The sequence below is a fragment of the Ursus arctos genome, unplaced genomic scaffold (genome assembly GCF_023065955.2).
Source record: "Ursus arctos isolate Adak ecotype North America unplaced genomic scaffold, UrsArc2.0 scaffold_6, whole genome shotgun sequence".
NCBI classification, from domain to species: domain Eukaryota; kingdom Metazoa; phylum Chordata; class Mammalia; order Carnivora; family Ursidae; genus Ursus; species Ursus arctos.
The window spans coordinates 79,379,932-79,393,538 of record NW_026623078.1 but is presented as its reverse complement, the minus strand read 5'-3'; the positions used below and the strand labels follow the sequence as shown (position 1 = coordinate 79,393,538).

Genomic DNA, 13,607 nt, shown 5'->3' with positions numbered 1-13,607 from the left:
CATCTCACTCTGCGGTTGACATCTGCATCCCCAAACCCGTGTGAATTCAGAGAATCACAGCTCCCTCTCTCCCGGCGCTGTATGCCCAGGGTGAGAGCACAGTTCCCGACTCACAGGAGCAGGGTGGTAAGTACGAGCTTCACAAATGACATTTCAAGACTTGCAGTATTAACTGTGCAGTCAGACTGTATGTCTGGCCAGCGGCGTAGAGAGGTCATCTGCTCTTTCCTCCGCCTCTGTGCCCAGCCCTGTGACAGTCCCAGCAGAATTCCCTGCTGAAACGTGGCAGCACCTCCTCACAGGTCTTTGTTTTGTGTGAAGGGCCCAGTTGTGGCTCAGTGACCACAGTTGCTGGGAAAAGACCCCGAGCAGAAGTTTTAGTGGTGATTGATTTCACTGAGAGGTTGCAGTGGCCTGAGGCCGTGGAAGGGCCCTGAGGGAAAGAGGCAGGGCGGCGCCCCTCTCTGACCCTCAGTGCTGGCGAGCATCTGAGGGGCTGCTGACCTCCCTGCATCTACCAAAGGCTATGATCACGGGCTGTCGGAGGTTACGGAAGAACGCATCGTCCTCGTGGAGCGAAGATTGGTCAGTCTTTGAAAGCGTCTCTTCCAGCTTTAAGAATTGAAGATTTGGGTACAGATTGGTAGTCAGTCCGTCACAACTGGGCTCACCTGTACATTTTTTGTCCGTCTGCTCACATTTTGGCAGTTTTTCTCCTCACTAGCCATTCTATCGAGGAGCAAGGCCTGGGAATACAAGAGTTGGAACCCTCACAAGGCAGTTGCTCTTCGTGGCCCCAAGAAGCCTGAAATTGTCTCTGGAGCCTGGAGTTAGGTCTGTAGGACCAGGTCTCGCTGTGGTTGCCCCTTCCTCCCTCTTATGCCCACTGACCACTCCGTGCTGGCATTAGAGCATTTTCGATTGTTCTTTTTGATTTCTGTGTAAATGCCAGCGTTCCAAAAATAATTTCATAATATTTGCCTATTTAGGAGATGAAAGCACTTGAAAATGTTTTAGCTTCTGTTTTAACTTTGCAAATAATCACATCCTGGCATTTTAGATGTCTTGTTCTCTGCTCAGTAGATAGATGAGAGAGCCTGGCTAATTTTTGCCTTTGTCCCAGGTCCTTTTGTTTGCTCAGTCCCGTGGGCTGAGCCACAAGGCCGAGTGTGGCATGTGCGGTGTGGCACAGAGCAGCCCGTGACCAGTGGGGTCCCCAGGAAACATTTCAGGCTTTCTCCCGGGATTGACTTCCTGTGTCCTCCTCTCTGAGAACGGCCCTCTTGGGAGTGACAACATTTCCTTTATAGGCCAGGATGGCACCTTTTTGTGTGCTGGTGTGACAGACAGAGGGCCAGGTTTCTCAGGAAGCCTGGACAGGACTCAGTCATTAGTTGAGTAGTAAAAGGAAAAGTCTAGAATGATGCTCAGGTTTCTGCCTTCAGGTGATGAGCCGATTTTGCAGAAAGAGAGTGCGTCTGAAATTATGTATGTTTATTTGGAGGGCCTACAGAGCATCCCTGTAGAGATACCTGGAAGACGGTTGAAAATTCCTGTTTGTGGTTTGGGAGAGATCCCCACTGGCTATCTATCAAGCTGTCAACATGATCATTGGAACCACTGCAGGAGAACGAACAGGGCCAAGGACAGAACCTTGGAGAAAGCCAGCATGTCCCATTGTCCTATCCGAACCCCCTGTACTGTTCTGAGAGCTGCGACCGCCATGGACTGCTCCTTCTTTCCCATTCCTGAGGGCCAGCAAGCTGCTTGTGTTCCCCAGCGGTCCTGAATGCACACCTGGGATTCATGTAACACTCTGCTGGATGGTCGGAGAGCACGTGGTTTAGAGGGCTACCGATACCGTCTTGACTGGGAGTCAGGGCATGGGACATGATTGTGATCCCGGTGTCCATCCATCACTCATCTGATGGCCAGATCTCACTGTGTTCCCCACGGGCCCGAACAGCCACCCCTTTCCTCCCCACCACTCATTCTGAGCCCCCCAAAGCAATGCAAGGTGGCAACAAGGCTGCATAACCCATTGCATCCTTATCTTGAAAGTGCTTGTCCTGCCCAGGTGTAGGGAGTTGGAAATAGATTGACCAGGTGGATTTCCCTAATGGTGGACAGCTGTGGGTGGATACTTGCGCATATGCACGTGCTTGCAGGGAAATCCTGGGGAGGAAATGATTTAGTTAAACAAGTACATAAGGGAATAATTGTGAGGGGAGCTATTTTGAAAGACATTCACTTGAACAACAACAAAAAAAGGAAAATGATAGGTTACCGTATTGCTTTTTTGTTATTTTTCCTTGAACAAGAACTGGAGCAGACAAAATAAGACAAGAAGTGAAAGCAACCAAATTGAGCAGAGGCGCTGCCTGCTCTGGGGGCGTCCTGCACGGTCCCCGCAGAGGCAGGCCTCAGCATCCTGCAGTTGTGTCCCCTCCTCCCCGAGCATATCCTCAGCGGGCGGCCTGCTCCTCACGGGCTTTGGGGACGTCAGACACCCTGGGGTGGGAGATTACCGGAGGAGGACATCGGGGCGAGTTACGCCTTCTTCCTTGGGGGCTCGATCTCCCCCGGGCTCCCCTTCCCTAACCCATCCTCCTTGTCCCTACAGCCTTTCCGCTGTGCCCACTGCCACTACTCCTGTAACATATCCGGCTCTCTGAAGCGGCACTACAACCGGAAGCACCCCAACGAGGAGTACGCCAACGTGGGCACCGGGGAGCTGGCGGCCGACGCGCTCGTCCAGCAAGGTAGGCAGCGTGCCCCTTGGGTGGAGCTGGGACGTCGTACAGCTCGCACCTGATCCCTGGGCCTCTCGTTCATTCTCCACCACCATCGTCGTGCTCCACCTCCCCCACCCCCATTGCGGTGTATCAGCATTCCTTATGGCCTGACTGGAAATCTGAAATGAAAAAAGTCATAATTTACCCACAGATTTTACTACCCGCCCCACAACGTTGAGTATTGCCTTCTGTTCTTTGTCTTTATGTACCTTTTTCAGAAATGAAAGTTCATGGCTAACGTGAACATTTTGTTTTCTTTTGACACATGGCCTCCCTCATTAGAACTCCAAAGGCTTTTTGGGATCTAGCATCAAGTGGCAGGACCCCATTTATTTAGCCATGCTCCTGTTGGACATTGTGGGGTTTCCAGATTTTTCCTTTGTTGTGATTTTAAATAATGCTATAGTAAACGTATTTGTATTGGAGTTTCTTTCTATGATCCAAAAATATTAATGGAGTGCTCAGATTACTTACTCAACCTGAAAAGGATAAACCATTTAGAACATTTAAACTAAAGACGATAGATGAGGGGTGCCTGGGTGGCTCAGTAGGTTGGGCGTCCGACTCTTGATTTCAGCTCAGGTCATGATCTTGGGGTCCTGAGATGGAGCCTTGTATCGGCCTCCACACTGAGGGTTGAGCCTGCTTAAGATTCTCTCTGCCCTTCCCCCTCTTCTCTCTCTCTCTCTCTCTCTCTCTCTCAAAAAAAAGATGAAAACCGCTATTTTTGAAAAATAAGAGAGTTTTTTTTTTTGCTGCCGTTTTCAGTAAATGATCACATAGTCCCACTTGAGAAGGTTTTGCTTATGTGCTGTTGCCAGACAGAGAAGTGCTGTTGTATTTATATCTCCGCTTCACTAATTCAACTAAAAAAACGATTGCCGCATACAGTACAGCAGTTTTTACTACTTCCTGAGTCCTGTGACTCTTTGAAACCAAAGACCATTTTAGAAACCTGCCCCCAGTAAGCATGGACGCGGGACCGTAACTGCGGCAGCTGCGGCGCTCTGAGTTTCCTGGTGCAGCGCGAGGCTCCGCTTGCTGGAATCGCCATGAAATGCATCTTAATGTACAACAAATGAATTGACTGAATCCTTCAGCACTTTCGGTGACAGGGCTGATGTATGGAAATAGACAACAGCATAAAAACTCAGGATAATTTTAGAGCCATTCATCTGGGGTAACGGGGAGTGTGTGCCTTGTGTTTTAATGACCGTTTCCTGGAGACTGGGATGGTGTCTTGGGGGGGCCCTGGCTCGCCTCTGTGCCCTCTTCCCTTAGCTGCGCATTCGGACGAGTTACCTAGCCTCCCCAGCTCAGTCCCTCACCTAAGAATGGAGCTGATCGCGGCCACCTCACATCATGGCGACGGGGTCGAATGAGAGAACACCTGAGTGGCACTCAATACATTTTCATTTTTTTTTTTTCCCTCCTGAAAACGTCTAAGATCTCTAGAGCCATTGCATCCTTTTTGATGACCCCCATCCAGGAATCACAGAGGAGAGAATGAATTGCCTAAGAGTCACCGTAGATCTCTGGAGAAGCAGGCTAGACATTCCTTTTAGGATTCCTTCACACTGTCGGAGTGGATTGGCAGGAAATAGACCTTTACTGTGGCTGTTGGGACAAGCGTGGGGCTCTGATTGATGATCTCATCACTGCTCTCTGCTTCCAGACTTTCATCATTGCCTTGCAGTGCCGAACTGTTGCCTGCCCTATGTTTTCAGTTAGCTTCCTGAGACGGTCATCAGTTGACATTCCTTGACATGGTCTGGGTTTTAATTTTCATCTTCGCGGGGGTGTTTTTGGTCTTCTTTCGTGTGTGTGTGTATGTGTGTGTGTGTATACATACATACATATTTCCAGTGCCCCCTTCAGGAGACGTATTGAGGAAGGAAACAACTACACGTCTTTCAGCTCATAAGAGACATCGCACCATTGTGTTATGGCAGGAGGCTAGTTTCTGAAATCAGATAGCTGTTTGTATGAACGCAGCTTAGGAATCTTAAGAGCACGGAGCTCACACTGTTTCCCTGTCTGGAAGAGGGAAGGAGAATGGGGGGGCAAAGTGGGATGGATACAGTTACTGTGTTTGGAATGCTGGGTCCTCAGGAACCACTGGAATTCTTCCTTTTCTTTTGATTAGTTTCAAGTTATTTCTCCCCCCTCTTGGTTTTGTGTTTCTCTTCTCATCAAAAAATATCTTCACGGGACTTTATAATTTGTTGTTTTGATATAGAAGAACATGTGTTGGAATAACGTAATAACAAACGGTGAACAAAATGTAGATTTGGAGAACATTCTCCAAATGATGCTGTAGCTTCCCCACGCCAAGTGCAAGAACTCCTTGTCCATCAGCCGTAGTAAGTGGTGTCACCTGGGACACAGGCCAAGCCATCAGTTGTGGACAGACGTTCTCCTACCCACAATGCTCAGGGATTTGAGAAGGATGTCAGTACACAGTGCTGTGTGGGAGGTAGGGAAGGGGGCCTAAAAGGCCAAGATGTTTCTGTTCCTTGTAGGTCTCTGAGGGAAGGTACCATGGTGTTCTCCATGGAGTCTGCGTTAGGTTCAGTGGGCTCCAGAAGCCCCTTGGAATGGCAGCGGCTCAGGCATCCACCCACAGTGTTCTGTAAATGTTTACCTCCCACGAGCAGGGAGAGGGAACCTGACTGACAGCGTTTGCCAGTTTCTGTGGTGGAGGTATTTCTGCTATGGCCCATTTTAAGCTACCAGTGTGATGTCACTCACTGGGAAGAGGTGTACAGAGCCGGCTTGAGAGCTGGTTGAAGCCTGCTGCAGCCCACTTCTGGTCCTCAGGGCACAGGGTTGACAACGCCAGCAATGTGTCCCCCTGGGCCCCTTCAGGATGCACCAATTCTCTGAGAACTCCGGTGCTTTCTGGTAATTAGACGTGTCCTGAATGCCATGTACTTGTTGTATTCCCTGGTTGTATTGGGTGTACTTCTGATCATTGGAAGGCAGGTTAGACAGTCTCTTACTCGTTTTCTTAGCCCATCACTTTTCATTAATATGGATTGGAGGCATTTTCCCACACACACACATTTTCATGTTGTATTGCTGCAGTGGGCCTGCCCATTTTTCCTCTTGAAATATGCCTGATGAAGCTAGTTCACTAGATCACAGGTTGAGAGGCGTCAGATTCTTCGGTGCTAAGCCTCAGAAATTATTAGCTCACTCCTAGAGCTCACAGCAGGATAGAGATGGGACTTAGCAGGCTGCTCGTTTTCCAGTGACCTCAAAGTGGTCCTTCAAGTCACTCCAGATTATTGGCGTGAGCGCAGGGATGGGAGTCAGATGGACCTGGAGCCGGGGTGTGTCTGAACACTGTGGTCCTGGGATGACTTCCTTAACTTTTCTGAACGTTGGCGTTCCACATCTTCGCAGAGGAGGGGTTCCTACCTGCCCGGCAGCAGCCGCAGAGATTAGATATTATTCTCTAGGGTCCCCGACTGTGCCTGACACGTGGCACTTAATAAATGGCTCAGATTTACTATCCTGTTTATTCCCATGTTCCCTCCTCACCATATATCTGTTGTGCTCAGCATTGTGCTGGACACTGGGATATGGTGGCATTTATCGCTGGTGTGGCCTGGGCTGGGGACGCTCCTCCAAGGCTCCATATTCTGACTGTAACAGAACAGGTGCGTTCCAGCCAACAGTACCCACCTTGCTCACGGGAGGAGAATTTGACGCTTCTCCTCGGTGCTGACCCTTCTCCCAGCCCCCACAGTTAGAGGGTCATTGAGGCAGGGGTGGTGGTTGGATGGGAAGCAGTGAGAGGAGAGGGCTCAGGGAGAAGACTTTGTGGCAACTACTAAAATCTTTGTATCATTTTGGGGCCCCTGGGTGTCTCAGTCGGTTAGGCGTCTGCCTTCGGCTCAGGTCATAATCCCAGGGTTCTGGGATCGAGTCCCACATTGGGCTCTGTGCTCAGCGGGGAGCCTGCTTCTCCCTCTCCCTCTGCCACTCCCCCTGATTATGCTCGCTCTCTTTCTGACTCAAATAAATAAATAAAAAAAAATAAAATCTTTGTGTTATTTTGAACTACCATATGAGAAGAACGTAAATGTGTGTACACGTGCCTTTTGGATGTGTATCCGTATGTTACCTTTTCACACCAAATTCAGGGATAATAGCATAGAAGGAAATCCAGAAACTGTCAGCTAACAAAAAGTCATTTATCTGATTCTGGGACATTTTAATTTTAAAATTGTCTTTATTAGGGCCCAGATTCCATACATTCCTGGCAGATGCTTCCAGTGATGTGATGTCATCATGTGTGTTATTGGTTGTTATGTGTTAATTTCTCTCACAGAGGCCCTGTGAGGTTGACATCATCATTCCTGGTTTTTGCCTTTTTTTTTTAAGATTGATTTATTTATTTTAGAGCGAGAGAGTGTGAGCAAGAGAGCCACAGGCGCAGGTGGGGGGAGGGGCAGAGGGAGAGGGAGAGAATCCCAAGCCAGCTCCCCGCTGAGTGTGGAGCCCAGTGTGACGGTTGATCCCAGAACCCTGAGATCTTGACCTGAGCTGAAATCAAGAGCTGGATGCTGCCCCCCCCCCCAAGGTGCCCTCATCCTTCCCATTTTAAAGTAAGGAAACGTGGGGGTGGGGGATGACCAGCCCAGGCCACAGAGTGAGCAGGCGGCTGGGCCACACCCAGCTCTGGATTCAGAGTCTGGATTCTGCTGCTGGGCCAGTACCCCCTGAAGTTTGTCTCAGGTGTGCACTCGAGGAGGAGAGAGAGGAGGAAGCGGCATGGCTCTGTTCTGGCACAGCGATTGGTTTGCATTTGCTAGTGGTCACAGGATGCTGTGTTGAAAGGTCAGACACTCGGGGTGCTATTGACTTTTCTTATTTGTCTCCAGGTCTAGTTGCTGGTCTGACGCAGGGCTAACTCTGGGACCTGTCTCTCTTTCAGTGTTTCCTGTGGCTGTCTAGAGGATCTCAGATGCCGAGATTTGGGGGAGTGTGGGAAGGGAGCAGGAGGGATGTTGGACACTTGCTTAAGCTCTTGTTTCCCTAGCAGTCCTCGCTGGGATTTGGGACACCAGTCTGGCTAATAGTAAAATGCACTTCGTTTTCCCTCTGCTGTTTTCCCCTTTCACTGTTTTTCCTGGAGGTCTTCCGGGAAGCGGGGCTGGGGTTTGAGAGAGGTTCAGATGCTGTCTGACAGCATGCCATGTGACCGGGGGCCCTCTGCCTAGTGCTTGCACGGGATTAAGATTCTGATCCTGAGCGCATTTCCTGCTTCTGAGCGGGGGCTCTGGCCGAGTCCCAGGACAGGCACTGAATTAAGAGACAAGAAGGAGTGAGAATGTTCACAAAGTCCGATTCCACATTTTACTTCTGAATATTGTATAATCCAATTGCTCTGTATCCACCTTCCTTTGATAATTGAGCTCCTTCCTTCCACTTACTGTTTCGTGCCTGTGTTAGTCTCTTACCGCAGCTGTAACAAATGACCAGGGGCTTGGCAGTGGTTTAAACCACACAGATTCATTATCTTATGGTTCTGAAGGTCACATGTCCAAGGTAGGTCTCAGAGGCTAAAGTCAAATTTGCCAACAAATCTGTATTCCTTCCAGCGTCGCCAGGGGACACGCTGTTGTCCTGCCTTGTCCAGCCTCCAGAGGCTGCCCACGTGCCTCGCCTGGAGCCTCTTCCTTTGCCCATCCTCACGGCTGCCAGTGGCTGTGGGTCTCCTGTTGCTTCTCTGTGACCTGTCTTCTGCTGCCTCTTTGTAAGGACGCTTGTGATTACAGTAGGCCTGCCTGGACAATCCAGAATAATCTCCCCGTCTCAAGGTCCTCGATGAATCACAGCTGTCAAGTCCCTTCTTACCGTGAGAAGTAACCTCCCCTGTTACGGGGATCTGGATCGAATACCTTTTTCTGTGTTTATTTACTTTCCTTTATAATAAACCCCCCACATACTGTCTTTGTTGTTTACTCATGCACATCCCATTCCCCAGGGTCAGCTCCTGGAGGCCGGGATCCCCACCTAATTCAGTAGGGCCCAGTCCCAATTTACAAACGGATCCCCACTGCTTTTTTCCCCCAGTGTTACTAAGGTGTCATTCACAAAGCTGTAAGGTATTTAGACTCTCATCCTCTAGTCAGCTAATACGTCTGTCACCTCACACATTAATCCTTTCGCTCTTGTTGAGAACGTTTTAAGTCTGCTCCCCTCGCGAACTTCAGTTATCAACAGTTGTCACCGTGTTTCGCGGTACCCCTCAGACCTTATTCATCTTATAACCGCAAGTGTATACTCTTTACCCATCTCTCCCTACTTCTCCTGTCCCCTACTGGCAACCACTTTTCTACTCCGTTTCTATGAGCTTGACTGTTTTTTTGATTCCCCATGTAGGTGATACCATGCAGTGTTTGTCTTCTCTGCCTGACTTAACTTCACTTAGCATAATGCCGCTGGGTCCGTCCATGTTGTTGAAAATGGCAGGGTTTCCTTCCTTTTCATGGCTTACTAATATTCCTCTGTGTGTGTGTGTGTGTGTGTGTGTGTATACACACACACCATGTCTTCTTTATCCAGTCATCTATTGGTGGACACTGAGGTTGTTTCCATATCTTGGCTGTTGTGAATCACAGTGCAGTGAACATGGGAATACAGATATTGCTGTGAATTTCTGTTTTCATTTCCTTTCGGTATAAACCTGGCAGTGGGATGGCTGTATCATATGATGGTTGTACTTTTAATTTTTTGAGGAGCCTCCATACTGTTTGCCACAGTGGCTACCCCAATTTACATTCCCACCAACAGTGTACAAGGGTCGTCCCTTTTCTCCAACATGTGAGTATATTTGGGGGTCCATTATTCTGCCTACTGGAGTGCCTTTTTTTTTTTTCTTAAGATTTTATTTGTTTATTTGACAGAGAGAGAAAGAGAGAGCACAGGCAGGGGGAGTAGCCGAGGCAGAGGGAGAAGCAGGCTCCTCGCTGAGCAGGGACGCCAAAGCGGGGCTCGATCCCAGGACCCTGAGATCATGACCCCAGCCTAAGGCAGATGCTGAATCGACTGAGCCACCCCGGCGCCCCCGGGGTGCCTCTTTTAAACATATGATGAGCTTTAACATTTTCCCCTAGAGAAAACAAAGCCCTTAGAGTTTTAGGAAATGGCTCATGGGTCACACGAGCAAGTGCCCGATTCTGGTATCTGACTGCCCAGCCCTGTGGTCTGTGCCGAGTTACGTTATCGGAAATGAAGTTGAATTTTCAGTAAGGTCACCCACCACAAAGGAGCAAAGATGTTTTAATGCCTAAAACTCTTCCAGAACTTATTGCATTCCAAAAAGAGCAAAAGATGCCATGATCGATTTTTTTAAATTGTGCTAAATTTCTGTGCCTTTGCCTGCTTTGTCGTGCTTTCTGAGGGAATTGGGATTTGGGGGTTTGCGGTTTTTATGGTGTGTACTTGATACCAGTGCCACAAGTAAATGCGCCAAGTCTTCCCATGACCTTTATTGTGCATTGCATAAGAATGTAGTGAATTGAACTAGAAATTAATTTCGCTCAGCTTTGTTGTCAATTAAGTGGCATAGTTCTGCATTTAGTCTAGATTACATATTTCCAATGTGGTGTTCTTTAATTAAAGGCCATGTGGCAAAGGTTGAAGTTTTAATTAATGTGAGGCATTATCATATTAATTTTAATTTAAACATAATATAAGGATGTTTCTCTGCTTAAATTAGTTTCCATTAAAGAGTCCCACTGATGGAGTCTTTAATCTCATTCAGGTTGCTTTTGTTCACTGCCTCTTGTTAAGTCTTTATAGGAGGAGCTACGTCAGTTGATCCAAATGAAAAGGCAGAGGTTCTCACACCTTAGAGAGTTTTTAAAGATGATCATAGGAAAACACATCATTTTAGATGATTAATAAGTGATAACAGGAAGCTAAAAACTACATTTAATTATCATCTAGGCAGGAAAGAACAAGCCCGTTTGGTTTGGCCTAAAAAAAGTGCAGATTGTGTAAGTTTCAGAAAATAAACACTTGTTTGAGCAGCCACCTCTGTGGAACGTTCTGGAAGTTTATGATTTGGTGTTGCCAGTCTTTCTGCTGACTCCCTCCCCTGTCTCCGTCGGACCCGCTGTGCGTCCCCGCACCCTCCGAGTGTGGCGAGGCTGTAAGGCAGTGAGCTGAAGGTGTGAGTGGATGCACTGTTGGCTGTCCGGGTCAGCTTCCTTTTCTGCTTAGGACTGCGGAGTCACTCAGCACCTCGGGTGACAGAGCAGCGCCCTGTCAGATCCCACCGACATGGAACTGATTGAGGAGATCACACACGTCATACTTGCCTCTAGGAGATGCTCACATTGTGTTGTGCATCCCCATGAAATGTGCCTGGTGATTATCTAGTTTGTCAAGACAACCTCGTCATCAGGACGGAATTCCTCTACTCCCTTCTTAGTGCCCCAGCGAGCAAGAAATCCATCTCAGACCCTGGGAGGACACAGGAGAGCACAGCAGGTCTGAGAGACAGGGACGGAGGCAGCAGAGGGACTGGCTGCGGACTCCCCAATGCCAGATGTGCCGAGAAGGGAGTGAGCGTGGTCAGTGTCAAAGGCAGAGAAAGGAGAGAATGGGGGAGGGGGGAAGGAGACGAGGCAAGAGAGGAAGCAGGAACGAGGCCATACAGGGGTGACAGTAAGGTCACACAAGCCACAGCAAGGAGCTGCGATTTTATTCTGGGTCTCATGGAAGGCCGTTGGAGGGTTTTACACCTGTGAGAGATGGGATTCCATTTGTGTTTTTATTTAATTAATTAATTAATTTGAGAGATGGGGGAGGGGCAGAGGGAGAGGGAGAGAGAGAATCTCAAGCAGACTCCTGCCAAGTGTGGAGCCTGATGTGGGGCTCAGTGCCACGACCCTGAGATCATGACCTGAGCCGAAATCAAGAGTCGGAGGCTCAACCAGCTGAGCCACCCAGGTGGCCCTAGTTTGTGTTTTTCAAAGCCCCATCTGTGTGTGGGGTGGAGAGTAGACCAGCAGTGGCTGCAGGGAGACCAGTTGTGTCCCCCTCGCGGCCCCGGCCAGCGCAGGGTGGAGGCCTCCTGGTTCCAGCCGACTCTGGCCTGCTAACCGTCTGCTGCCAGGACGAGTCCCCCGGCCATTAGAGGTTCACAGCCCGTTAAAGTGATTTTTGTCGTTAGTAATTTAGTTATTGCTCCTGCTAGAATTTTAGAAAGACAATCTTTTTTGTGATTCTCAGGTTTTTTTCTGTTGTTTGGTTTTTTTACTTGGAGTTTTATATGCTCTTACATCCAGACACCTCCCAGAGCATATGTAAAATGTAATCAGCTCGATAAATAGTGACATTTCAGGATGTGACCAACTTTTTAATTGGTCCTTTACTGGGAAATCCAAATGGGAATTTATACAAATGGCTCAGCTTTTGATGTGAAGGAGATTGAGAATCTGGCTTTTGGTCTTAGTATTTTGGGACAAAGATGATTGAGAAAAGCAGCCTTGTCCTTCAGGTATTTGCTTTTTTCAAATGAAAAAAAATGAAAGAATAGTTTAAGCCACGTAATCACTTGACCACAGGAATTCTGTCACCCTGGCACCTAAAATATTATATATATTCGACTCTCTGCAAGTGCTCGTTCAAAAATGAAAAGAAATACATTAAGCCTTAAAATCTCTGTCCTGAAAAACACCTACGCTGTCGCTGTTGTGTTCTGTTATGGAGGGAGGCTGGGACCAGGGGTGGGTGCTGCAGACAGAACCATGCGCTCCCTGCGCTGGAGGTGTTCGGACGGGAGGGGGCAGCACGGTGCTTTTCGGTGCTGCGATCACTCCTTTTTCCTCTGTGCCTTCAGGTGGTTTGAAGTGTCCTGTGTGCAGCTTCGTCTACGGCACCAAGTGGGAGTTCAACAGACACTTGAAGAACAAGCATGGCCTCAAGTTGGTGGAAAATGAAGGAGATTCCAAGTGGGAGGTAACTTTTTCAAGTTTGGTATTGATCTTGACATTTCCAGATACAAATGACAGACCAGGCCGGCCCAGGTCCTTCACACAGACAGTGGCTCCTCAGAGGATTGGATTTTCTGGTCAGGAAACTAGGAAATCTTTCCAAAGCCTGTCTCCTGTTGGCGGGGTGAGACCAGGGCTGTGGCTGCGAATTCTTGCTCTGAGTTGAATTGACCATGTCTGTATCGGTCTCACTGCATTTGCGCTTCTGGGATTCACCAATCCAGAGGCTGTCGCATCTGAGGGAAGCATGCAAGGCAAGGAGCAAATTATGTCTTCACCAGAAGAACTGGGAAGGGCTCTGTCTTCTGATTCTAGGCCATACTGTCCGGCTGCTGAAGGCATGTGCTCCCCCTGCCATCTTTGTTTTACCCTTGGGCATCAGAACCAGTCCCCTGGCTGGAAACCCATCGGTATGATCAATGCCAGTAGCCATCTCTCTTTCCAGGCGCCAAGTATCACCACCACGGACTAATTGCGGTTGACGTTAAGGCGGGTTTCCCAAATTCAGCACTGCTGACATCATGATCTTGGACATGAGCATCTGATGTAGGGGCTGTTCTGTGCATTTTAGGGTGTTTAATAGCATCACTGACCTCCACGCCCCAAATACCAGTGGCATCCCCAGCTGTGACAACCAGAAATGTCATGGACATTGCCGATGTCTTGGGGAGTGCAAATCACCCCCAAATGAGAACCACTTACCCAAGCACTTTCTGGAGCATCAGAGCATGTGGTGGTTAAGAGTAAGGGCTTTGAAAAAAATCCAACAACACATGAAAAAAATAATACATCA

The 13,607-nt window shown here is 48.6% G+C and overlaps 1 protein-coding gene across 3 annotated transcripts in view; it reads left to right on the top strand.

The window, feature by feature from the left end:
- ZFAT (zinc finger and AT-hook domain containing) overlaps nt 1-13,607 on the top strand; it is a 284,368-nt gene that overhangs the window by 229,265 nt on the left and 41,496 nt on the right. For all 3 annotated transcript variants that reach the window (XM_057308065.1, XM_057308067.1, XM_057308066.1), the window contains 2 exons: nt 2,624-2,762; nt 12,661-12,779. In XM_057308065.1, the coding sequence (XP_057164048.1) occupies nt 2,624-2,762; nt 12,661-12,779 (258 nt within the window). The remainder of the gene's footprint in view (nt 1-2,623; nt 2,763-12,660; nt 12,780-13,607) is intronic.